The sequence below is a fragment of the Nannobrachium achirus genome, assembly GCF_963921795.1.
Source record: "Nannobrachium achirus genome assembly, chromosome: 22".
In the NCBI taxonomy this organism is placed as follows: Eukaryota; Metazoa; Chordata; class Actinopteri; order Myctophiformes; family Myctophidae; genus Nannobrachium; species Nannobrachium achirus.
The window spans coordinates 48,507,083-48,534,279 of NC_137829.1; the positions used below are offsets into that span (position 1 = coordinate 48,507,083).

The window sequence follows — 27,197 nt, forward strand, 5'->3', positions numbered from 1 at the left end:
CAAAGAAAGGCCCTTTTGCCAACCCCACCTAGGGTGTGGGCACCGATGACGTGAGGAGAGAACACGCTCACACAGCTTCCCGGGTCGGGATCGAATCCAGGACCCTCTAGCTGTGAGGCAACAGCGCTACCGACTGCACCACCGTGCCCCTATTTGTTGCCGTTTTAAAATATATAAATAAATTGAACTCTGGTGAGCATCCGTCCGCTCTCCTCACCGTGTTTCCTTCATGGTCCATGGGAGAGCACCCTGTAGAGAGACAGTCCTCCAGGGCCACACAGCGTTTTGTCACCGACACACTGTCCCCCTCCATGTCCATCTTATGGCGCGTGTAGCAATACCTGGCATCTGTCAAAGGAAATGTCACAATTATTACATGATCGCCTAATCGCAGTTATTTTGTTATTGTTACATAATCGTTTGTCTCCATGTTGAGAAAGGTTCCTACATTTTTTTAACATTTCCAAAAATAGAGGTCTCAAGGGTTAAGGGTTCACACAACTTGTGACAAACCTTTTCACTGTCCATTTGAATTCACTGTCCATTTGTATTCTAAAAGGTGGGTTAAGTATTATGTTTCAATTGTATCTTTCAAGTTCTTGTGGCTCAAGAGATAAATCGAAGGTTCATATGTGAAAGGTCTGGGGTTCAAAACTAAAGATGAACATTTTCAGTCCGTTTGAATTCTAGAAGGTGGGTTAAATATTACATTCCCGATTGTTTCTCCATGCTAGCGTGGCTCAAAAGATAATTAAAAGGTTCATGAACCAAAGGTTGTAGGTTCAAAACTCAAGCAAAACTAAAGGTCAACTCAAACTAAAACAACTCAAAGAACAAAAATAAATAAATAAATAAATCTCAAAAACCTCAATGAAGTCAAACTTACAATGAGTAAAAAAAACACAACAAAACATTAACAGTTTAAAGAAATAATCAGATATGTGAAAAATTAATTCTATAATTAATATGTAAATGTATTAAACTCCTCCCTCCTGCAGGCGGGCTTTATCTATGCTCCACCCTCTCCTACCAGAGCCAAAAGAAGGTGTGACGAGGGAGGTGGGCTGATTCCATGCTCTTCGCCTTAAAAAGACCAAATTAAAGACTTTCCAGTTGCCAGATTCAAACCCACAACCATCAGCGTGTGAGTCCTGTGCTTTACCAGTGCACCACCAGGCTTTTCACACTAATGATAGGTTGGAGTTTATATTTACAGTGAAAAGGAGAGCCGGCAGGTCAATAGATGAAAATCCACAGCAAACACCTCTACGCCTGACAGAATTACTGAATCTACTAGATACACCCTCTTATGACCAGGGCTCATAATGACACAATTGCAATTTAGGTTGTTCTTTAAAACCATCTTATTAGAACACCCAGATTTACACTTTCATTGAAAGCAAAATCCTTTAAAAAAACTAGAAACTTAGTTTCAGGTGATGAAAACTATAGAGTTTCAATGTTTTTGTTAAATCAAGTGCATTTGCGGTTTTCACTTTTGACTGTTGAATAAGAAAATATGAATGTTTGCAACTAGTTATCATTGTGGTATTATAAACCCAGCTTCATTGATTAGCTAAATTAACTTTATTTGATAAAACCTCTGAACTGCATTGCTTTGAGCTGTTCTAATAACAAATTACATATATTGAAAACGACCACTTCCATTTTATGTATTTATTGCAACAAACACCCATTTAAATAAAACAATTGATAGCTGCACAGCAAACAATTTAGCCTCACAAGAAAGTATGACAATCTTTTAACTGCAATATTGTATAACTTCATTGTATGACGCTTTTCATAGAATATTCCCATGTCAATGCAAGAGCTGACTTAAACATACTAAACTCCTTTTGATCAGGGTGTGACTCAAGAGATAGTCAAGAGGCAGAGCAGGACTAAATACACAAAGGTTGATTCCGCCAAACACAGGATCACAAGAAAAAACGTAGGCATCTACAAATACATAACAACAAAACACTGTAAAAGCATTTAAGTATTGGCAGAGAAAGAGGCAAGGAACTGACTGAGGGTTTAAATACTCATAGGGTTAACCAGACACAGGTGAACACAACAATCAACACAGGGATTGGCTAATAGACTAACAGGACACATGGAGAAATTAGCAAGCACAGGGAGCTGAGACAAGACAGGTAAAGTAACAAGGGTAGACAGGGAAAACTAGGAACAATAATGCCAATAGTCAAGGACCCACAAGCCTAAAAGCTCAAGGAATAGGGGTGATACCTGTGATGTCTTGCCTTACTTTTTATTTCTGTTTTATCTATTAGTTTGGTCATTAAGGTCCACAGAATGACAGGCCTGCTCTGCCGGAAACATCGCGAAAAAAAGTTATGGCCATTTGTATATTCACTGTCCCATCGACTTCACTATACAGGAAAAGAAAAATATTTAAAAAAGAAAATAAATGTGCTTTAAGTAGCATGTGAGGGGTCAAACTAGGGGTTCTTCATGATTCTGAATCCATTGCAAGCATTTGTTTTGCATGAAAAACATTCATAGGGCAAAATATTGGCCCCCAAAAACTGTGAAAAGTGAAGATGTTTTGATGACTCGTCACTTTTTACAATTTTGGGGGCCCAAAATTTAGCCCAAGGAATGTTTTTCATGCAAAACAAATGTTTGCAATGGATTCAGAATCATGAAGAACCCCTAGTTTGACCCCTCACATGCTACTTAAAGCATATTTATTTTTTGTATTATTTTCCTGTATATTGAAGTCGATGGGACAGTGAATATACAAATGGCTATAACTTTTTTTCGCGATGTTTCCGGCAGAGCAGGCCTCTCATTCTGTGGACCTTAATGACCAAACTAATAGATTAAACAGAAATAAAAAGTACGGCAGAACATCAAAGGTCCTCTACCATTATCAGGGACTGGGTCCCTGACTACAACAAAATAAAAAAGAACACAAGAGCACAGTAAAACCTAGTAACTACTGAAAACTGGACACACTGAAAAAATGCTACAAAATGAAACAAGGATTCTTCACACCAGTCAAATGTTATATTACTCCAACAGATTGTGTCCAAATCTCATACAAATCAGTACACAGATCTATTGTCATTAGATCAAAGCCTATCAGTCAGATCTTTCATGGCACTAACTGACTATGGCATTGACTATGGTGTTGAAATGGTTAATGACCATGGTTTGCTACTGTGGCACTAGAGCTATGTCAGTGGTGTGTAAGCTCACGGTTTGCGGTTCTAGACCACATTTTCAAATGTTCACTCTCCATCTAAATTCTAAAAGGTCAGGTGCGGAAATTAGGGGGGAGGGGGGGGGGAGAAACCTGTCAGAGCAGAGACCCCCCCAGTCAGAGGGGACCCCCCCAAGCCAAGTGGTTCATAGCAACAACACTCTCATTGTGATTCGTGCAGTGGAGTAGATTTTTTGTCTGACAGTAATAATAAAGTAAAAATGTCATAATCGTGACCTAGGAAACAATAAAATAATAATACGCTCAAATTCACGGCATCTGTAACGCAATCCTTATGAGACTGAAACTTGACACGAGAGAATGTTATTTTGACACTAAGCTCCCGGTCAGAAATGCCTTTTCATCTGGGATTGGAATCAGGCATGAGTTTCGCTCTTTTTGTGCTATATAATATCTACACCATTCCATATCCTATGAATGTGACTTTTGTCATAATACTGCTGGACAGCTGAATCCAGAGGGGGAATGTTGACAACGTTACGGGGAAAACATTCCACTTGGGCATTTTTTTGTTGGGTCAAGCCCCCTCAGTATCTTTGACAATCTATATGAGTGTGTTTTCCCAAACAAAGAATGTGCTTTTCTTTATGAGCCAGGGTTCAAGGAATACTCGGTCCTTAAAGAGCAACTGTAAATCTAAGCCCCAGCAGCGAGCGGTCACGACAGGCCCACTTTGGGGCTGGCGCGTTTTTATCAGGACAGCTATTTTATGTGCTAAACATGTCCGCGGCTGGTGAAATATGTACAGGTACAGAGACCTCCACAGAATAAACAAGTGTGCGTGAATTTACAGCGGCTCATGGAGGCTGAGAATGTCCTATCTAAATACGAGAAGACAAGCACTTGAGAGGTGAGGAAGAACAGAAAATATGGATCCTGTTATTAGACAGATACTGTATATTAGGGCACATACAGGATAGGTTTCATGAAATGCACGCACTGGTAATAATTTCAGTTGAAAGCGTGCAAGCTTCATTGTAGACTTAAACCACTTAAATCTTCTAATCTAGAAGTAGTAAATTGGTTCTGTACTTGCACCGCTTCCCCCCCCCCCCCCCCCCCCCTCTACACCAAAAATAGCTGATCTACAAGCTCAAAACGCCATCCCCCAGAATATGGATGCTGTGGTTACAGTACAAGCTGTATTGTAGACTTAAACCATTTAAACGCCCTAGAAAACCCCTAGTAAATTGGACCACAGTTGGTTCTGCACCTGTACCGCCTTTTATACAAAATCTCTTCACAAAAATAGCTCTTCTACAAGGTCACAACGCGTCACAAAGCGGTGCATTGTGAGCTTGTAAATCTGCTAATTTTGGTTAATGTTTCTCCCCAATGCTGTGGCTCAAGTGGTTCAACTTCATAGGAGTCATTAACATTAACTTTACATTAATCACTAAATGATTAGAGTTGTTATTTTCTATCAATTACTCACCCCATGGAACCTTGAATTGAAATGAGATTTATTTTGTTTATGTCCATTCCTGAGCCAATAATTGAATGACCGGGTCTTCGATCAATAAGACTCCCCCGGTCTTCAAACTATTGACCTAGGAATGCAAACTAAAAATCTCCATGAATTTCAATAGAAAATATGTATTTTTTTTTTTGTGAACCACTACGTTAAGAGGGGCGTCCTTTCGCCAACGACGGTCTTCATTACCTCGTGGACAGTACAGGTCTGGCGCCCAGCGGTTGCACTCGTAGTTGTCGGGAGCGTCTTCACATGTGAAGCACTTGAACCCCCCGGGGAACGGAGTGGCTGCGGGAAGAAAAAAAAAAAAAACATAATTTTAAACATATACTGTAATCAGCATATCAAAAACAATCCCACATTAAAATCCCCTAAAAGCCGGACAGCTGGGAGCGCATTCACTCACAAGAGGAAGGGGTTTGGGTTTCGTCGTTGCATTCATTGGCCCTTATATGGGCATCTCGCCAGCAAACCTTTTAAAATGATCCGGATGAAAAGTACAGTAAATCCTATACAACAACCCTCTTTCACAAAGTACAACAGGAGGCACTGGGGATACATACATACGGTTTTATACAGGTTTTAGCCTGAACAACCACTCGGATATTTAAATTTCATGTTCTGTCCGTCTCTAATTCCAAGCCATTTCAAATGCGATATCAAAATGCCCTTTGTTGGCAACGGGGCGCGCTGTCTTTGGGCTAAACTTGGAACGATACAGAGAAGATTAGCATGGTACCACGATGAGAACCATGTGGAGTCAATCCAATTCAAACCAATTTTAGTACCACTTTAATTCATGGTTCCACCTCATATATATAGTTTCAATAGAATATAGCCTCCCAAAAAGTACATTCACTGGGAAGACCAAAAAACAAGAAACAAATGAAAAACGTGAAATTCATGGTGGGGCCCCTTTAATGCGGTTCCATCTTTTGATTTGTTGAAATGTAGCATTATATCCTGGTTTACCACAAGGAAGTTATTTAAGAAGGAAGGGAAACACGTGACCACATGGGCATGTGTATGGAGCTCAGCATGGGTGCCAGAACTCGCACCGGAAGTACGATAAAATACATGTCAGTGAAGCAACCGCAGTTTTCCCAGTGACCCTGAGCGCAAAGATGGGGGCCGATGGGCAATAGGCTTCCCACACTCCCGCGCCCCCACCGTTGCGCTCAGGGCCGTTGGGAAAACCGTGGTCGCGTCAGTGAATGGAGCCGGCTTGATCAGCTCATGAACAAACCTGGAACAAAAACTATTTATTAACTACTGAGACCTTTGTCATCTAATCTGTTCAGGAATATAAAAGAAGACATACCAAAGGTATTTTTACAATCACTTGCTTTTCGATGTGCACAGTACATAATAAAATAATAATAATAACAGTAAATAATAATCGTTTCTGTCACCGAAGCATCGCGAGATTTGGTTCCCAGACAGGAAACGGTGGATAGTCTCGCGATACTTGGCTCGTTTAGAAACATACTTTTTGCTCTTTAGATACTGCTATAAAATGACACAGTGCACACATCGAAAATCCACACAGCACAAAAGAATGTGTGACATGCCTTCTTTTATTTTCCTGAGCTGAGTATGTTATAAAGGTCTCACTTTTTCATAAATAGTGTTTGTTCATGTTCATGTGAGCTGCTGGGAGGCTGCTCCACAGTCTTCCACCGAACTTCCGGCTGCAGTTTGGCACCCATGGTGCGACGAATCTGCTGGTTGGAACTGCGAGATAGCGAAAGGGGCGTGGCTGTCTGTACCTCTTTATTTACCTTGGTTTACCAGCCTAGGTGCGCAGACAGCTTACGCCAGCCGCCTGGGCCGAATGAATACTTTATTACCGGTAGTCGGAAATGTAAACGGCACGTGGTACAGTAAGACATAAAGGCTAATCATGGATTGTTTCCATTGTGGTTATGTGTATTCAATTTGGGAAAGCATCTGTGTCATTTTAGATGACACAGATCTCTCTCTCTCTCTCTCTCCCTCATCACTCTCTCTCACATGCACGTCTGGTTGCACAAACACACACACGGGTTAAGTACACTTTTTCCTGTTAATAATAACCTGTGTGAAATAAGCTGCATTGGGAGGTAAACGGGAGACACTTTATTGTGAAGGTAAGACAGGAAATGATAGTTGTTGCTGGGTAGGCCTAGTTGTCGGTTTGTTATGTTGTCGCTATGCTCTCTATGAGCTGCCTTGGTTTTGGAATATGAGCGCGCAGTTTAAGTTATAGTACATGAATGGACAGTCAAAAATAAGTTGTATTATCAGAACTGTTTAGCCTAAACATTAATTTGCGAACGGGGCGCTGGGGGAGAGAGAAGACAGCAGTCCATTCAGCGTCATTTTGCAATGCGCACTGTGAACCCATGGGAATTATTGAAGGCACGCAGGACAACTACAACCCATATAAAACAAACTTTATACACTCGATTGAAGTTCTTTATGAGGAGATGTTATGGAAACTGTACAAGATCACCACCAAAGCCTTTTCAACCTTCCCAAAGTTGCATAACAGAGATGCAGGATGATCGTGACCACTCGACCATACTAGTGAGTAGTCTATAATTGATTCCTTTCTGGCCAGATTAATCTATCAACCTATGAAACATTGCGCAGACCCCACTTTCAGACTATTTCTCATTATTCTGTACATTATTATGTGTTGGCCTGAAATATGATGCAGAACAGAAACAACTTGTTATGAAACCATGCAGTATCTGTGCAAACACACAGCCTGCGTGAGTAGTCCAATATAATTAATTTCCTTATGCAAGATGATCGATCATCATCAAAACATACAGCTTCGGAAGCTGTATGTTTTTTGTACAGCCTACTACTCCTTTACATTCAATTAGTTCAGTCCCAACTATACAGCAGGACTTAAACTGTTGTTATTGGCTATGTTTTTGCACCTGCTTGTCATCCATGCATTCAAATTATTATGTCCGGTATTTTTATCAGATGTCCGATAAATTTTAATCATGCCGGTCACAATGACCGGCTGTTAAAAATCCTAGCGCAACCTCTGGTTACCGGATGTTTGGGTAACTCAGGACGTTCTATGTAAGAGCGCTTGTTTTGTCGTTCACCACACACCAATCACCACCAGGTGGCGAGAGCAGGACCAAGGTCCGCTGGCCTGCGCGCCGCTTGCAATGTCGTGGACAATCGAGCGGCTCCGTTCCGCCCCGTGCTGCACGACGAGTGCTCCGTTTCTCGACCGTCCTGTTTCTCTAACAAACCGTGACATATATATATTATTATTATAAATAAATACAAAGATTTTCTGAAAACGTAGGATTTAGAAGGTGTTTTTAAAATCCTCCGCAGGTCTGAATGGTCAATGGAGGGTGTCACGGCATTCCACATACCAGTAGTAGTAGTAGAAGAATTATATTAGTTCTATATCTGTGTGGTACTGATACCAGATTACATGTTAGTTCTATATCTGGGTGGTACTGCTACCAGATTACAATCCCCTCCTAATGTGACCACCAGTGCTGTAAAGTAACTTCAATTAACACATATGGTGCCAACCCCGAGTTTCCCGAGTTTGTATTGGTACTAGTGCTGTGCCAACCCCGAGTTTCCCGAGTTTGGGCCGTTTTTGAAAAAAAAAAAAAAAAAAAGAAATTCCAAAAAAATGTTTTCAAAAAAATTTTTTGGACCTCCAGAAATGTATTAGGCATGATCGCGATCGTGAAATTGCATGTTTAACCCCCATACCAACCCATTCTTTCAAACATGGCAGCCATGTTTGTTTACATCTGAAGAAAACATAATGGCTGATAAATCATGAATGCCTGAACGGATTTCCAAGCGGATTTTTTTGTTTGAAAGCTGTGAACAGCATCTACACACGTGGTGCATCATCTAGGCATGGGCGTGCACTTTTTACACACTTGCACAATTACATGGAAGTCTATGGTAACCATGGCAACGCGAGACATTGAAGAGAAAAAATCATTGCAACATATTAAGTACAATTGAGGTGTTGGTACTTTACTTCTAATTTACTTCTACTCCACGACATCTCGGATCCAAATATTGTACTTTCACTCCACTACATTTATTTTAAAACTTTAGTTACTAGATACTTTGTAGATTTTGATTATTATTACAGTAACCACTTCAGCCCTATCTACATTTCGACCATTTGAAAATAGCCGATCTAGAAGCTCACAATGCGTCTTATTGTGAGCTTGTAGATCAGCTATTTTCTAAATATTTGTATTAATTTGAAATGGGACATTCTACATAATGAGTACTTTTACTTTTGGTAATTTAAGTACATTTTTATACCAATATTTTTGTACTTTTTGAATACCAGACTTTTACTTATGGGTGCACATGTAACAGAGGTGATCAGAACCTCCCCACCCGGTTTCAAACCCGGGTCTCCCGCGTGAAAGTCCAATATCTTAACCATCACTCCAAAGGGACATCCCTATGGAATGTGAGCAGATACTAAACTTTTGAGGCTTCAGGCTGGGGCTGCGACTCATCACACTGTATGGCGGTCTACGACCCACCACACTCACCCCCCCCCTCCCTTTGACCTCCTCATACGGGGAAGCCAGATCCGGGTCACGGCACCAATATAACGGAGATGATCCAAACCTCCCCACCCGGTTTCAAACCCGGGTCTCCCGCGGGAAAGTCCAATATCTTAACCATCACTCCAAAGGGACATCTCTATGAAACAAGAGCAGGGCTGCAGCTCATCACACTGTATGGCGGTCTACGACCCACCACACACACACACACACCAAAGTATGGTCGCCAGCGGATAAACTCTTTTGGCTGACTAAAACGCAGAGAGCGCATTCGGTCCCAAAGACAGCGACGCGCCTGTCTGTCAGTCACTTCCAGAACCCTCCCCATGCCGCCTTTGACTCACCCGATCGAACAGAGGGGAAAAAAACGGAGCTCCAGCATAAACGCAAGGTCTGCGTGGCGCGCATTTATCCTCCACTGACATGAAAACGCCCCCTTCCCATTGAAATGCATCGGCGGAACACGGATTCCACTCTCATAGGTACTTTGGTGTGGCTGCAGCATAACAGTATGTATTTCTACATTGCAGTACTGATGCCGTTACTTGAGTAAAACATTTGAGTACTTTTCCCACCACTGGTGACCACACACTGCAGAGTGCAGCCTCCATTACACCCTGGCCTCCTCCTCTTCTATGCAAAGAGGTCCCAGGAGATGGAAACTGCCCACCATGCATGGCGACCATCTGCCAGGATCAAACGCTTTGACGCTGTTAGTCTTTCCAATTTCGCACCATTACATTAATCTGATTGGCTCCCCCTCTCTCTCTCTCTCTCTCTCTCTCTCTCCCACCCTCCTCCCCGGTGACAGCTGCAGGTCTGCGGGTCACACAAACTTTCTTTCAAGCCCACAAAAAGCCTGCCAATCAGGTTTGATCCCGCCTTGGCCAGACGTTGACCTCTTTTTACCTCCCAGGAACTTCTGGCTTGTGGCTTGCGCCTGTTTCCAGAGTATGCGGGAGAAATAAGCGACCAGGTCTAGGGAAACACGGTCCAAAAGAAGCGACTAGGCCTCATGAGCAACCTTAGTATGGACTGTACATCGACAATTGAAAATAGATTTTGTAGATCTGCTATTTTCAAAAACATCTTTAGATAAATTGTGGAATATTTGGAAGGTTTTTGAAACAACACATAGCTGGCACGGGGCTCACTCCCTGCCACAAAACATTTTCAGATGAGGGTTTAGGGGAAAAATACATAATTAATTTGAGTGTCCTTTCAGAACCACTGGTTTAAATAGCCTAATAGTTTTAAACAAATATGTAAGGAAATGATTCCAAATAAGCTTGCCGGCTTCTTCCTTCTTCCTTTCCTCGCACAGTAACCTGTTTTCTTTGATATGTATTGTCTCTATTCTTTTATAACAATGTGCAAAATAAAGGAAACTATACCTGATGAAGGCCACAGAGGCCGAAACGTTGTTTTTTTATACATATTTTTGGGAACATTAAGACATTCTCCTTCTCTACAATGTAAACAAACAGACCACACATGCATATGCAGAAAGGAGCGAGTGCACACACACACACACACGCACACGCGCGCACGCGCGCACGCGCACACACACACACACACACACACACACACACACACACACACACACACACACACACACACACACACACACACACACACACACACACACACACACACACACACACACACACACACACACACACACGCAAATCCCCACTGGCCAGACCAGAAGGGTGGCCTCTGGACTGCTATAGATATCTCCCCGAAAGCCAAACCTGATCCCAAGAATTCCGTCCTTTGTTTGATGAAAGATCTAAAGTGATTTCCTTACAGGGCCTCGTGGGGCCAGCCTGGTTCTGATGGCCAGGGTAGCTGACCTCATGTGGGGCCAGCCTGGTTCTGACGGCCAGGGTAGCTGACCTCATGTGGGGCCAGCCTGGTTCCTAAAGCCAGGGTAGCTGACCTCATGTGGGGCCAGCCTGGTTCTGACGGCCAGGGTAGCTGACCTCATGTGGGGCCAGCCTGGTTCTGACGGCCAGGGTAGCTGACCTCATGTGGGGCCAGCCTGGTTCTGATGGCCAGGGTAGCTGACCTCATGTGGGGCCAGCCTGGTTCTGATGGCCAGGGTAGCTGACCTCATGTGGGGCCAGCCTGGTTCCTAAAGCCAGGGTAGCTGACCTCATGTGGGGCCAGCCTGGTTCTGACGGCCAGGGTAGCTGACCTCATGTGGGGCCAGCCTGGTTCTGATGGCCAGGGTAGCTGACCTCATGTGGGGCCAGCCTGGTTCTGACGGCCAGGGTAGCTGACCTCATGTGGGGCCAGCCTGGTTCTGATGGCCAGGGTAGCTGACCTCATGTGGGGCCAGCCTGGTTCCTAAAGCCAGGGTAGCTGACCTCATGTGGGGCCAGCCTGGTTCCTAAAGCCAGGGTAGCTGACCTCATGTGGGGCCAGCCTGGTTCTGACGGCCAGGGTAGCTGACCTCATGTGGGGCCAGCCTGGTTCCTAAAGCCAGGGTAGCTGACCTCATGTGGGGCCAGCCTGGTTCCTAAAGCCAGGGTAGCTGACCTCATGTGGGGCCAGCCTGGTTCTGACGGCCAGGGTAGCTGACCTCATGTGGGGCCAGCCTGGTTCCTAAAGCCAGGGTAGCTGACCTCATGTGGGGCCAGCCTGGTTCTGACGGCCAGGGTAGCTGACCTCATGTGGGGCCAGCCTGGTTCCTAAAGCCAGGGTAGCTGACCTCATGTGGGGCCAGCCTGGTTCTGACGGCCAGGGTAGCTGACCTCATGTGGGGCCAGCCTGGTTCTGATGGCCAGGGTAGCTGACCTCATGTGGGGCCAGCCTGGTTCTGATGGCCAGGGTAGCTGACCTCATGTGGGGCCAGCCTGGTTCTGATGGCCAGGGTAGCTGACCTCATGTGGGGCCAGCCTGGTTCTGATGGCCAGGGTAGCTGACCTCATGTGGGGCCAGCCTGGTTCCTAAAGCCAGAGTAGCTGACCTCATGTGGGGCCAGCCTGGTTCTGATGGCCAGGGTAGCTGACCTCATGTGGGGCCAGCCTGGTTCTGATGGCCAGGGTAGCTGACCTCATGTGGGGCCAGCCTGGTTCCTAAAGCCAGAGTAGCTGACCTCATGTGGGGCCAGCCTGGTTCTGATGGCCAGGGTAGCTGACCTCATGTGGGGCCAGCCTGGTTCTGATGGCCAGGGTAGCTGACCTCATGTGGGGCCAGCCTGGTTCCTAAAGCCAGAGTAGCTGACCTCATGTGGGGCCAGCCTGGTTCTGACGGCCAGGGTAGCTGACCTCATGTGGGGCCAGCCTGGTTCTGACGGCCAGGGTAGCTGACCTCATGTGGGGCCAGCCTGGTTCTGACGGCCAGGGTAGCTGACCTCATGTGGGGCCAGCCTGGTTCTGATGGCCAGGGTAGCTGACCTCATGTGGGGCCAGCCTGGTTCTGATGGCCAGGGTAGCTGACCTTGAACATGCCTCGCTTCCAACAGAAAGTTCTGTTGCTTCAGTCACCCCACCATGCATTATCGCAAACTGTCACACTTGGAAAAGCGTGTATCTTAAACAAAGATCAGCTTATCAGAAAGTAGAGAAAACAGTCATGTTTTTTTACACGGTACAGATTAAGTTCTACAGTACAAACTGCAGTGGTTTTTTAGGAAGACCACTTGAGCGGTCCTTGAGAGTCCCCAGCTAAATGATTGATAGTTAGGAACCAAATGGACCCTTAGGGGTCTGTAACTCTGAGTGTACAAATGAAACAAAATGGACACTCTTAGTCTAAGCGATGCAGGGGTCCATGGCCTATTGCATACCAAAGGTCCATATTTTAACCTTTGTGTTTCCGCTCCTACTGTACATTTCACTTTGTGTGTACAGTATTAGCCAAATGTATTAGTATGGATCTCCATGTACAGTACTATGGAGATCCGTGCTGATGCAGATAAATAACTGACCTCACAGACGAGGAGATACCCATACAAGGAGATATGCACATGTGATGTGTTTGTTCCGCTCACTTCGCACCGTGTGCGATTTTTTTATTTTAACTTTTGTTTTAACGCCCTACTTGATCACACTACAGCGTCACACAGAAGCATCAAAAGTAGCAGATCTACAAGCTCGAAACATCGTGTGAAGGAACGCGCTTTGAGCTTGTAGATCTGCTACTTTTGCTATTTTCGAATTTGAATCCGGAAAAGTAACAGTTTTGGACATACAGTATGAGGTTTCCACCCGACAGAGAGAGAGAGAGAGAGAGAAGATATACTGCAGGATTTAAGTGGTTATCACTCTGGATTTGACTGCGTACAATAGTCACACCTGGGCTCTCTCTGGTCAGTTGCTATTTATTGTTGTAGGAGCAAAACAGCAGCCCCCCACAACACAAACCCAATCTGTGGGGCTGACAGCCACGACACGCTACAGTGGCTTGGAACGTAATCAGAATGGTGATTACAGAACTGACAAGGCAGAGAGAGAGAGAGAGAGAGAGCGAGAGAGAGAGAGAGAGGGAGAGAACGAGAGAGAGAGCGAGAGAGAGAAAGAGAGAGAGAGAGAGAGAGGGAGAGAACGAGAGAGAGAGCGAGAGAGAGAGAGAAAGAGAGAGAGAGAGAGAGAGAGAGAGAGAGATTCGTGGAAATCTGCCTGAAAAGGAACATGATCTAATTGACTCTGGGGTGCAATTAGAGGCCGGGGTCCCTTGTCGGAACATTCCATCCGAGTCACGGTGAGGAGGAGGGGGGGACAATCAATTAGCTCTCAGCTAGGGCTTGATGATCATCACATTACCACTACCCAACCTAGACCAGGGGTCTTCAACATGTTCAGGATCTCTTGGTTGAGAGAGAGAGAAATGTTCATACAGAGAGATGAACATATAGATTCCATATAGTTTTGTTGTTTGACAGCACAATCATCAGTGGATTCATGTCAATTCGTGTTTTCACATATTTAACCATTTGAACCGGTGACCTTTCACTCTGTACTTAGTCTGCTCTTCTACCCCTCAACACCAAACCTCTTTGCCTAAAATAGCCGAACTACAGGCTCACAACGCCTTGCGCTTGTAGATCTGCTATTGTTGGCTAAAGTTCTCTGAATATAGACGCTATGGTTCAAGTGGTTAATATAAAAAAAGTTTCTATCACACTGTGTGCGGGACAATTGCACAGTGTTCCTCTGCCCCTTGCCTGTCGACTGCTGGATTGGGAAAGGTCACCCCCACAAATCAGTGGCTTCGTTTTAGTTTGTTGCAGACTCTATTCACAAGAAACAGAGATAATGGATTTGGTAGAAAAAACATTTATTGTCTCCGCCAGGCCGATGTACCGCTAATCTGGTGCACCGTTGTCCCTGTCGATGTAGAACTGAGCACGCAGTCCGATTGCCGTGAAGCTTTGCACGCACATTCCCACTAGGCCAAGGAAGAAATGTCATCTGATTTTTTTATTTTATTTCTTTCAAATCAGCCTCACGGTGGCGCTGCAACAGGCCAAATCAGGGTTTTACCTATAACTGGACAAAGGCTAAGGAAAAACCTCTGTCCCAAATTGTTCACATCGGCCTATTATAGCACCACGAGGAGGCCACTTTTTGCTAAACACATTTTTTGGTTACTCCAACAGATTTTGTGCAAACATCACGCCAATCGGTACATATTATATAGTCATGTGATCAAGAAGAATCAGTCCAATGTTTCATATACCATCCTGATTGGCTAATATCGGCTTCCAAAGTGAGCAGGAGTGGCCCGTTTTTAACTAAATGCCTCAAATCTGATTGCCGTGAAACTTTGCAAGCACATTCCCCACTAGGCCATGGAAGAACTGCCACCCTTCATTTATTTTCAAATCGGCCTACATAAGTATAAAAGAGGGCTTAAAGGACAACTTTGTTTTATTACAACAAGGGTTCATATGTTAGATTGTAATTAGAGAAAAGAAAAGATGAGTGTTAAAATGTTTTCATTTACTGCTTTCTATTGTTTTAGCCATTTTAGTATTTTGATTTCAGTGGGTGGGGCCATGCGTACAAGTGGCTAAATATGTCTTTTTAGACACAATAAGCCGTCAATTTCTTTGTTACTATTTACACCAGCCCCCATAAGTCACATCTGCCCATGAAAGATTGCGGTGCATTTTGGGAATGGGCTTATTGTGTCTAACAATACATACAGTATTTAACCACTTGCAAGCATGCCCCCAACATCAAAATCGTTAAAATGGAAGTAAATGAAAACATTTTCATCTTTTCTTTTCTCTAATAACTATCTAAAATATGAACCCTTGTTGTAAAAAAAAAACGAAGTTGTCCTTTAAAAGACCACTAAATGCGTATGTTGCAATGAGTAATGGAACCTTTCTGTATAGTGATGATGCAGTTCTTTGTCCCCTGCAAAAACACATTTTTGTGAGGGTCTCATCGTTGGGACACAAGAGAGGCCTGGGGGCGGGGCTGATGTGTAGGCGGCACGGGGGGGGGGGGGGGGGGGGGGGAGGGGGGTGGTCACAAGGCAGACGAACACGGGGTGAGGTTAACCGTAATGGTGTTCTATGCATGGATCCACATCAACACATACCACAGCACTTCAAAGACCCCGGCAAATGGGCTGTGTGTGTGTGTGTGTGTGTGTGTGTGTGTGTGTGTGTGTGTGTGTGTGTGTGTGTGTGTGTGTGTGTGTGTGTGTGTGTGTGTGTGTGTGTGTGTGTGTGTGCGCGCGTGTGTGTGTGTGTGCGCGTGCGTGTGTGTGTGTGTGTGTCTGTGTGCACCGTGAGTGTGTTTGACAGAGAGAGAGAGAGTGTCGCTGTCTGTATGCGTGCTTGCGCATGTGTGTGTGCTTTGCATGTGCCCCATTGTGTGCGCATGTGGCAGACATGAATGTGTAAGAGAGAGGGAGAGCGTGCGTGCGTGCGTGCGTGCGTGTGTGTGTTCACGCTAGTGGAGGGGAAAATACTACAGACAGTTGCTCCACCAGCTGTGTGTGTGTGTGTGTGTGTGTGTGTGTGTGTGTGTGTGTGTGTGTGTGTGTGTGTGTGTGTGTGTGTGTGTGTGTGTGTGTGTGTGTGTGTGTGTGTGTGTGTGTGTGTGTGTGTGTGTGTGCGCGTCTGGCTGGGGAACAGAGAAGGGGCTCAAGCAGCAGGTTTAGCCCATACATACCACTCTTAAGCCACTCCAGCCTACAGTCTATTTAACAAACCACAGCGGAGAGCCCCCCCCCCCCCCCCCATATCTCCAGCATGGGGCCACGGCTATTAATGCTGTGTGTAGTGTAAGCAGTGTAATCATATCATAAGCAGAGTGTGCAGGGGTGTCACAAGGGGGGGAAAAGCGGGGCTGAGTTACTAGGGCCCAAGGTGGAGGGGCCTTAATTATTTTATTATTTTATATTTTGAATATATTTTTTTATTTTTGAAAGTCATGTGTGCAAATCTTTGAAGATATGTATGTTTTAAGCAAACATTTGTTGAAATAAATATTTTGAGATGGGGTGTCCGTGGCCAAATACATATCATTTTGGGGGTCCTTCAAATGAAAACACATACACATTTTCATGTTTTTTCAAAAATAGCAGATCTGTGCCGCACTGTGAGCTTGTATATCTGCTATTTCTCAATAGTTAAAGCACAAAATGTGAGTGAATCCTTGTACCCAGGGCCCAGAATTTGTGGTGTGACACCCCTGAGAGTGTGAGAGAAAAGACGGGATAGATGACACGGTGGATGGAGTGGCCCTCTCTCCGGTCTCCCCGCGGGGCCATTAGCTGTAGCCCTGTAATAACAGAGGGCGTCTAATGAAAGCTTTTACAAGAGGATGAGGGTTCTGTGGTCGGTCTCTCCCCCCCGACGACCGTCTATAGCCTGGCTTTACGGCTTCACCATGCAGGGACCAGACACCCGATACACAGAGAGAGAGACCTGGGATTAACAAGCTGCAGCTGACGTGGTTGTCCTGACCATCTCTCTCTCTCTCTCTCTCTCTCTCTCTCTCTCTCTCTCTCTCTCTCTCTCTGTAGCGTTATTTGGAATTGCACATGAGTTCTGGGCAAACCCCGCCCATGGAAGCTTTTGATTGGCTGAACTGGCGCTAGGGAGCGCTCCTTTCTGACCACGGCTTCAGGTTCGGGTTAGGACCTGAAGCCGTGGTCACCACGGCTTCGTAATTCACCACGGCTTCGTAACTTCACCACGGCTTCGTAACTTCACCACGGCTTCGTAACTCGCGCGGCGCTCCGCCGGCCGCGGGCGCGAAGAGCAGGACCAAGGTCCGCTGGCCTTCGCGCCGCTTGCAATGTCGTGGACAATAACCAAACGGCTCGACCCAGAACTCATGTGCAATTCCAAATTAAGCCTCTCGGTAGCACAGGGTTCCCCAACAGGCAGCCCGCGGGCCATTTGCGGCCCGCAGGGGGCTACTGTCAGGCCCCCACCAACCCCAGTAATAATGGTGGTATAAGAGCAGCAACAAAACTAGTATATCGTCGTTGTCGGGTGGAAAACCTGTATCTCAAAAGTTGTACGTTCTTTCGCAAAGTAAAGCCCTGCTTCATCATACGAGGCCGTCGCACAAAAGTAGTGAAAACAGCAGATCTACAAGCACACACCGTTGTGTGCTTGCAGATCGGCTGTTTTCTCTAGTTTAAATCATTTTTAAAATGATAAATGCAAAACGAACGATTTTGGACATACAAGATTTTCACCCGACAACGACGATATCTGAACTGTCACTGGAGTAGCGGGAACGCCACCGTCGCCCCCTGCAATGTTGTGGCCCTCGGCTTGGTACCCTCAACATAATTCGGCCCTTGGGGAAAACTAATCGGGGAACTCTGCTGTAGCATATCGCAGTGGTTCTCAACCTTTTCAGGCTGTGACCCCCAAAATAATCATAATGTTAACAGGGGACCCCGCCACCCCCCCACCCTACGAGCACGAGCACTAAGAGTTGAGGAATTACATTTTGTAAAACACGGTTCTATTGTGAAAATAGCAGATCTACATGCTCACTGTGAGCATGAAGATCGGCCATTTTCACAATTTCTGCCTCTAATATTTGACAATTTGGCCAATGTTTAATTTGTCATTTTAGAGGTATTAAAAAGTCCTCAAATTGTCACTTTAGAAATGTGCAGATACCCTCTATACACTTAAACTTTATGTTGGTTTGTTTACTGTTGAGTGAGAAAACAATGTTGCACATTATCATCTGGGGACCCCCCAAAATAATTTGGGGACCCCCCCTGGGGGTCCCAACCCACAGGTTGAGAACCACTGTCTGGTATATCGTCGCGGTCGAGCAGAAACCTCCTATCTCCAAATTCTAACCTTTTGTGTTTTTTCGCCCTACTTGATCACACAAAAAGCATCAAAAGTAGCAGATCCACAAGCTCACAAATTTCTATCTTGTAGATCTTCTACTTTCAATATTTTTGAGTCTGAATCCTGAAAAGTATTGGACAAGGTTTCCACCCGACAGAGTTGATATGAATTAGCTTAGGCGGCGGGGTGAGCCTGACGTTTGGGAAGGCTAAACTTTGACATATCCAGCGCCAGGTTGAAGTGACTGACCGGGCAGAGGCTAATTTGATTTAACCATGCCCTTGTCTGTGAATGAGACTACTTGACAGTATGAGTGATTATCAGTTCAACATCAGCTCTGTCTCTCTGCCAGTCTGTCTGACAGATGAGCAGACAGACAAGAATATCACCCCATGTCGGGTGGAAACCTCATATCTCCAGTGTCAAATTTGTAGGTTATTTCGCAATGTAAAGCCCTGCTTAATCATACAAGGCCGTTGCACAAAAGTAGTGAAAACAGCAGATCTACAAGCACACAACGCCTCGCACCGCGAGGCGTTGTGTGCTTGTAGATCGGCTGTTTTGGTGCGAGGCGTTGTGTGCTTGTAGATCGGCTGTTTTCACAAGTGTAAATCAGTCAGTCAGACGATCACAGGTGCCATCTCCACACCCAGTCCAAGAACTGATGTAGTAGCTGGTGCTGACGGAGGATTTTCTCCAACCTCCGGGCTGGTTACCTTTTAGGTAATTTTACTTTACTGGAGAATTCTCTGTACTTTTACTTCTACTCCACTACATCTCAGAGGAAAATATTGTACTTTTACTCCACAACAATTTTTAGTTACTATAGTTAGTTAGATTTGTATCATAATTACGAAACACTCTTCAGCCCTATAGATTTTGGCCATTTGAAAATAGCAGATCTACAAGCTCAGGCAGCAAGCTCACAATTATGCCTTGACGCATTGTGAGCTTGTAGATCTGCTATTTTCACATTTCAAAGATTTTTCATACATTTTGAACTTGTGAAATGGGATATTCTGCACAATGACTAGATTCACTTTTGGTACATTAAGTACATTTTGATGCAGATACTTTTGTACTTTTACTCAGGTACATTTTGAAAAGTGGACCTCTACTTGTAACAGTAGTAGTTCTGCATTGCTGTATTGATACTTTTACTTATAAAGAAATGTAGTACTTTTTCCACCTCTGCTTCCTGCCTGGCCTGCGGCCCAACACCACCCTGCCTAAACCTGTGTCTCTGAACTCCCATCAAGCACTTATGTTTGTCTGATAAGCACTTGTGTTTTGTCGGATCGATCGTCACACCTATAATAAGTATTTTTTATTCGGCACGCCGCCAAATAAACGGCTAATTACACACAGCCCCATAGGCGTCGTTTAGGAACAGTACTGTAGCAGGCAAACACACACTGCCTTTAAAGGAAAGCCAGATTGTTTGGTTTTATCGCCTCTTATTGTGTGTCAAATTTAATCCATGTTCAACTTGTGTATAGCCATGTCCTGGTACACACATTTATGACACACAGATGTATAACTATCTAACTAACTTAAAGCGATATATATATATATATATATATATATATATATATATATAAATATATATATATATATATATATGTTACAGTTAGTTTGAGAAACCAGTTAGATTGGGAAAGGAGCGCTTCAGTAAAACTCTGCCTAAACCTAACCCTAACCTCAGTCAAATTATTCCTAGTTCCCCGAAGGAGGCACCGCCTGCTCCACCTTGTGCCCAAAAACGAGCGCTCCTGTTCTCAATCTAACTGAATCTCAAACTAACTGTGACATAATACACACACACACACACACGCACGCACGCACGCACGCACGCACGCACGCACGCACGCACACACACACACGTACGTACGTGATGGATGAGGTGGAATTCAATTTGCAAAGCTCCACAGAAACACAACGGCTGCTCTACAGTCCGCTCACATCCATCTATCACTGCAATGGAGCCTCATTTCATTTCACAAAGTGATCCCCTGGCTTAAGGAAGTGCCTTGTTGTTCCTCATCATTAACCCTCACTCCATTCTCTCCAAGAAACACCTCCCTTTTGGGGAATCCTTTGTTTTCATCTGACCAACACTGTACAACAACACCGTACTTCCTAGAATGCATTTCTTACAGTTTAGGTCATTTAGCAGAGTCCAGAGAGACTTTACAAGCGTGAGACCGTTATAAGCAGAGTAAGCGTGAGCTCCAGTCAATAAATAACAAGATAAATAGCCACATTATTAGTAGTGAACAATGAACCTAGCATCCGTCTCTACACTAAACAACATGCTACTGTCTCTAAATCACAGTCTTACGATTTGTGTCTATAGCAAATACAAATCTATAGCCAACATGTTGGCTATTAGTATTTTCTGCAAAAATATTTAATGTTGAGCGAAAACAGAACTATAGACGGGCACCATAGAGCCTGTGAGGACTCCACTCCAACAAAGGTATATAGCATGGGTCTTCAACAGGAGGTCCGGGACCCCTAGGGGGTCCTCAGAGTTACTACAGGGGGTCCTCCAAATCTTTGAGTGACAGAAACATTTTTTTCTCCTTTTTTATAATAACCACTGTTCAAGTGGTTATTATAAAAAAGGAGAAAAAAATTTCCATATTCTGAAAACTTTAGCCAAAAATAGCAGATCGGCTATTTTCGGCAAAGAGGTTTGTTGTAGAGGGGAAAAAGAGCAGACTAAGTACAGAGTGAAAGGTCAACTTTATTTTAAGTATAGCCGGTTCAAGAGGTTAAATGTCTGAAAACACACATTGACATAAATCCAAAATACACTGACGATTGTGCTGTCAAACGATGAAACTATATGTAATCTATGAAAGGTTTCTGGGGGTCCCTGCTTTGTCTCACTCTCAACTAAGGGGTCCTTGGCCTGAAAACGTTGAAGACCCCTGGTATATAGGGTTCAGGAGGAAGACATTCCAGTGCCAGCTATGTGGGTTGCATGTGGGTACTGGAGACAGTTGGTTCTAAACCCCTCAACCATCGGCAGATCAGTGAGGGCATGACCTTTAGTTGAATTAGTCTCATTCAGAGCTGACAAACGAACGCAGATGCAACTTAAGATGTTGGGGTGTTTCCTCAGGGCAGACCATGGTCTCCTGTCCCTCTGCTACTGTGTGTCTGCTACTCACTGGAGGGGGGGAGACCATGGTCTCATGTCCCTCTGCTACTGTGTGTCTGTGTCTGCTACTCACTGGAGGGGTGGAGGTAGATGATGTCCTGCTCCGTGAAGTCCCTGGACTGGGCGGTCTTCAGCCAATCGGATATGATGGTCAGCAGTAGGACCCAGGCCACTGCAGGCCAGGGCTCCATCGCTGCCCCCTGGCTGCTGCCGCCTCACACATGCAGCTTCCACATGCTACAGGACACCTGAGAGAGAGAGATTGAATTCAATTAAAGCAAAGAGATTTTGTGTAGAGGGAAAACAGGAGGGGGTCAGTTATAGATCCCTGCAGGACCCCCTGGTCAATGAAATAAATACTGTAGTTTTCAATGGTCCAAATGGGCTGGATTATAAAGGCCACGTTCTGGACACACCGACTGCTGCCGACAGACAAGAGAAGGACGTTAATTATCCCAGTGTCAAGCACTGTTGGTCATTAATTATCCCACACACTGTCAAGCATTACCCGATTAGATCAATGTCATCACCTCGGAGTACATAATGCAATGCAAAACTGCCCCCTGCCCCCCCCCCCCCCCCCGGTCTTTGTGCCACCGTAACATACTGACATCTAGACAACAAGGTCTGCACACAAAGGTCAAAACAACAAGGTCTTCTAAAGCACTGTTTCCCAAACACTGGGAAACACACTGGCAAAGACACATTTGTATGTGTCCCTCCCTTTATGTTTTTTTTTTATTTGCTACATTTTGTTTTTTTATAGAAAGAAAAATCCATAATTTCAAGAAGAAATAAAGAAAAATATATAAATAAAGCAGTGATCTACAAGCTTGCAGTGTTGTGCGCTTGTAGATCTGCTATTATCACTATTTTGTGTCCCGGGCAATCGTCTAATCTCTCTTTTGAGTCTCAAACTGAAAAGTTTGGGAACCACTGTTCTAAAGTTCTAAACGTCTCTGAACAGTGAAGCACAAAGTGCGTAACAGGACGACGCCACTGAATAAAGACACGCTCAACACTTTCCCTAACATGGTCAAAATTAGATACTGGACTTGTGTAATACAAAAAATGACATGAATTACTAGGTGTGGAGTGGAGCATTCTGGAGGCTCAGATACAGACTGGGATGTCCATGGCCTTCCAACTCCAAAACCTTAACATTTTTTCGGTGACATTTCTCCACTGAGGGAAAAACAGTCACAGTAATAAACACCACAAATACTTAGTTTAACTGAATATTTGACAGCCTGACAGAATGTGTCTGGTCGGCAGCCAACAGAGCAATGAATGTGTCACGATCACAGCCAAGGTAACGGGGCTGACCGAGATTTAGAGACGTACCGCGCTAGACTAGACCAACATATCAAACGTATCAAATGCCAGGGCCGAGGCTGATGAAACAAAAACAGGATGCACACACACATACAGTATTTAAAATAACGTTTTTCCTCCTACTTAAGATTCCCGCTATGATATCCATCCAAACTCTGTCCCAGAATGTGCAAATCAAAACACGTTCAATCAAGTACAGCAAACAAGCTTTGCCTCCTACACTGTATACTAGATCAGTGATTCTCAAAGTGGATTCCAGGGACTCTGTGGGTTCCTTTATGGGGGTCTAAATTGACTCATACAAGTCTGTAACTGACGGGAGACCTTGACATTTGAAAGTTTTAGAAACACTGCTATAGACTAAACAAGCAAAGGAATTGTGTCAACGAAAACAAAGAGCCAAAGCAAGCGTTTTCTTTTACAATATTCTCACCGTTCCCTGAGGGGGAAATCTCAATGATCCATCTGAACATTTTAAAGACTTCCGACTTTCCGAGTCAAAGGATCTCCACTGTCCCATTGGACCGACACTTGCTCCGTCCTTGTCCTCATCAGTAAAAGAAAAAGATGTTAGAATGGTGACTGAGTGAGACAGGGTGCATTCACCAGACAAGCTAGCCTAGCTCCCTGGCACGGCCCGGGGAAGAGACAGACAGCAGGGGCCTCTCTCTCTCTCTCTCTCTCTCTCTCTCTCTCTCTCTCTCTCTCTCTGTCCCACGGGCCAAAGACGTGGAGCCTGGAATAGAGGCCTCTGACTGGGACGGACCTCGTCCATCACCCCGCGGGTAAAGTAAGGCCGTGCTCTGGTTAATTGTGCCCCCTCCAACAAACCCCCGGCGAGAACATTGGCCCGTTCCGTCACTCGGCCTCTTGACAGGCAGGGGTACACACACTCTGGCAGCCAGGACAAGGAGACGCTTTGACACTTTTTTAGAAAAATGGGATCCGCTCGTACCATTTGTCACGCGCACTTGACTCGGGCCCTTTGTGAGCGTCGCGACCACGCACAGCAAGACGCTAGCGAAGCCCAGGAGGAACCCTGGTGAAATTTCAATCGTTCCCTTGTGCCGTTCTATCGCCGAGGTGTAAACAACGCGGTTGCACCGCCCGCACAAAGAGGACCTATCTAAACATTCCTCTGAGGTTCACGCTCAGTTCAGTTTCCCCTGGCATAAACCCGATACCCACACTTATGAGTCAAACGGATACTTATTGGCATTAGCGTGGGATTTATGTTTGCCACCCGAAGCTCGCGGGGTAATTTAAGGATTAGGTCTCAAAAGTCTGCTCTCTCTGCTCTGCTGACCCAAGATGAGGGGGGAGAATTTATTGGATAACAACGAGCTCCAAAAAACGAAATGACAAACTGTGCTCCTAAATACCATATCGTTGCTGTCGGGCAGAAACCTCCCATCTCCATATTTTTACTTTTTGTGTTTTCGTATATGAACGCCCTACTTGATCGTACCACAGTGTCGCACAAAAGCATCAAAAGTAGCAGATCCGCAAGCTCGAAAACGCAGCCCGAAGCGATGTGTTTTGATAATTTTGAGATTTTTACCCGACAAGAGACAATTATTGATATTATTTATCGATTTAAAATCTGCCATAAGACAGGACATTTGAACGACTGTAGTGTGTTACTGAAAGTCTAAAAGCATACAGAATAAAACATTGTACAAATCTGATATCAATTCTGCTGTGTCTTGCTTGCACTTGTTCTTTTTCTCCCCAATGACATTGACACTGGCAGACGGATTCTTTGGGAGGATTAACATTGTTTACAAACAAAGGCATGAGGGCATTACAGGCCAGCACCTCTGAAAGGTTAATTTTCTATATCTCCGGGTGTGGGAAGGGTGACACGCTGCTTGGTTTCCAGTGGACCAAAACAAAAACATCCCTTATGTTCTGCTACATTCATACTGGCTTTCTTTCTGCTTATGCTCACAATACTTCCCTTAGGTCAATGGATTCAAAGTACAGTTGTGGCAGTAGTAGTAGTAGTAGTAGGGGTAGCAGTTGGCACCAATTTCGATACCTTTATTTTCTCCTTAAATATTTATCCCACGATGTTGTAACCCATTTTTTCACCCGGTGTCAATTATCTAATGTCATCCTGGGCGCTACACTCCCTCTGTCATCCTGGGGAGAGCAACGGACTGACCTCATGCTTCCTTCTATGCATGAGGAATCCAAGTCGCTTCTTTTCACCTGACAGTGGGGAGATTCCCAGGTTGGACGTAGCGCGTGAAAGGAACACGTTATTCCAACCAGTTCCTTTCCCCTCCATCAGGCATACAGATAGCCCTGAAATACCATAACAGGTCTGTATGGAACCCATTTGAACACTCAGGGTTAAGGGGGTCCTCCTTGCAAATAAAACATCTGAGGACCACTAGTACTAGTGGGCTATGGAATTATGTGCCATAGTGTTGTAAATAAGTGTCATACATATTCAGAAGAATACCTGGAGACATGATATTCAGTAACATCATATGGTGTGTAAAAAACTAAAACTTGCCATGGGCAAGACCAAGTCTGTGAGCTTGTAGATCTGCTATTTTTGAATTGTTAAATTATTTCACAAATCTTGAATATATCTATTTTAAAGCGAACATTTCTAACTCAAATATTTGCTTCTGAGGGTCCCTGGAACTAAATATTTTGAGATGGGGGTCCATGGCCAAATACATATCATTTTGGGGGTCCTTGACATAAAAAACATTTGAGAACCACTGACATAGAAACATGTGTTTTTTTTTTTTTTTTTTTTTCAAAAACCTTAGAAGGATTCAGAAGAGATTTATAGAATCGGGTCAAAAATATTCAAAGACTTGTTCACATTTTTAAGATTTTTCAAAAATAGCAGATCTACAAGCTCGCAGCGCGGCACTCGGTGCCGCGCTGTGAGCTTGTATACCTGCTATTTTCTAATAGTTAAAGCATAAAATGATGGTAATGTGTTCCAGGTCTTGCCTCCGCATCCGATTACAATGCAAAGCCACTGGCCATGACATCATCAGCAGCAACAACAACATATGAACAGGCAGAGAGGAGTGGTGGTCTCTTGTAACGCACTGGCTGCTGACCTTCTGCACAATGCTCCATGGAGCGCTGCTACTGTGCTGGACTGCATTGAGTTTCCTCTGGGAGATCCTTATCACAGCCAAAGGTCTACAGCGTGTTCAGTCAGAAACCCAAGAGCCAGGGCTGCCATGTCTTGATTATTATAAGCGACTTTGGACGTGTTATTCTGTGAAGTCAGTTGCTCGTAATTAGTGGCAGTTGCGGGTTGTGTTTTTCTTTTCTTTCTTTATTTGTTTTTTAGGGTTAGGGATTATTATTATTATTATTTATTTATTTTATTATTATTTATTTGTATTTTATTTATTTATTTTGTGGGGGGGGGCTTGTTTCTAAAGTGTACTTTGCTTATTTGGGCTTGCTCCCTAAATGTTGTTAAAAACCAATGGTTTTTATCTTTTTTCATGTTAAGGACCCCCACATTAATATGTATTTGTCTGCAGACTCCCATCTGAAAACATTTTGTGCCAGGGGCCCCCATACCAGATTTGTTAAAATGTTAAATAAATAAATAAAAATAAAATAAGAAAATACCTGGTTGCTTATTTCTCTCACAAAATCTGGCAACACTGCCAAGAGCATGAGGTGTGTGTGTGTGTGTGTGTGTGCGTGTGTGTGTGTGTGTGTGTGCAGTGACGTCATTACGTGCGCGTCACGCGTCGCTGACGCATTCACGTTGCCTAAAGACGCATTCACGTCAGTGTCCTTGGGTCCCACGGACGCATCGCCTCCATTGGAGTCCACGTTAAAATAATTTACCACGTTGCGAAAAAAAAATATTTTAAAAAGTCCAGACGCCACCATTGTTCATGGGTGAAGGCATGCTACTTAACGCTATGTTAACACAAATGAAATCCGCGTAGAAAGTCTTAAAACAGACGATAGAACTAACGACAGTGTGTTTTGAACGCCATTGTGTGTCCGTAGATGGTCACAGAATTCAATGGGTGCTTGAGTTTTAGCGTAGCACCGGGCCGCTCTCTGACCATAGTGGCACAGCGTGTTAGGTG

At 44.5% G+C, this 27,197-nt stretch overlaps 2 protein-coding genes across 4 annotated transcripts in view; one reads left to right on the top strand and one right to left on the bottom strand.

Moving 5' to 3' along the window:
* mmadhcb (metabolism of cobalamin associated Db) overlaps positions 1-27,197 on the top strand; it is a 250,037-nt gene that overhangs the window by 69,513 nt on the left and 153,327 nt on the right. The gene's annotated exons all lie outside the window — the stretch shown is intronic.
* The window catches only part of lypd6 (LY6/PLAUR domain containing 6), a 90,025-nt gene that overhangs the window by 16,666 nt on the left and 46,162 nt on the right, over positions 1-27,197 (bottom strand). Inside the window, exons 2-4 of one of the 2 annotated variants that reach the window (XM_080753243.1) lie at positions 21,839-22,013; positions 4,914-5,012; positions 218-348 (exon numbers count right to left, since the gene is read on the bottom strand). In XM_080753243.1, coding sequence (XP_080609369.1) covers positions 218-348; positions 4,914-5,012; positions 21,839-21,956 — 348 coding nt within the window. In that variant the 5' untranslated portion in view covers positions 21,957-22,013. The remainder of the gene's footprint in view (positions 1-217; positions 349-4,913; positions 5,013-21,838; positions 22,014-27,197) is intronic. The other variant, XM_080753244.1, reaches the window with a different exon arrangement.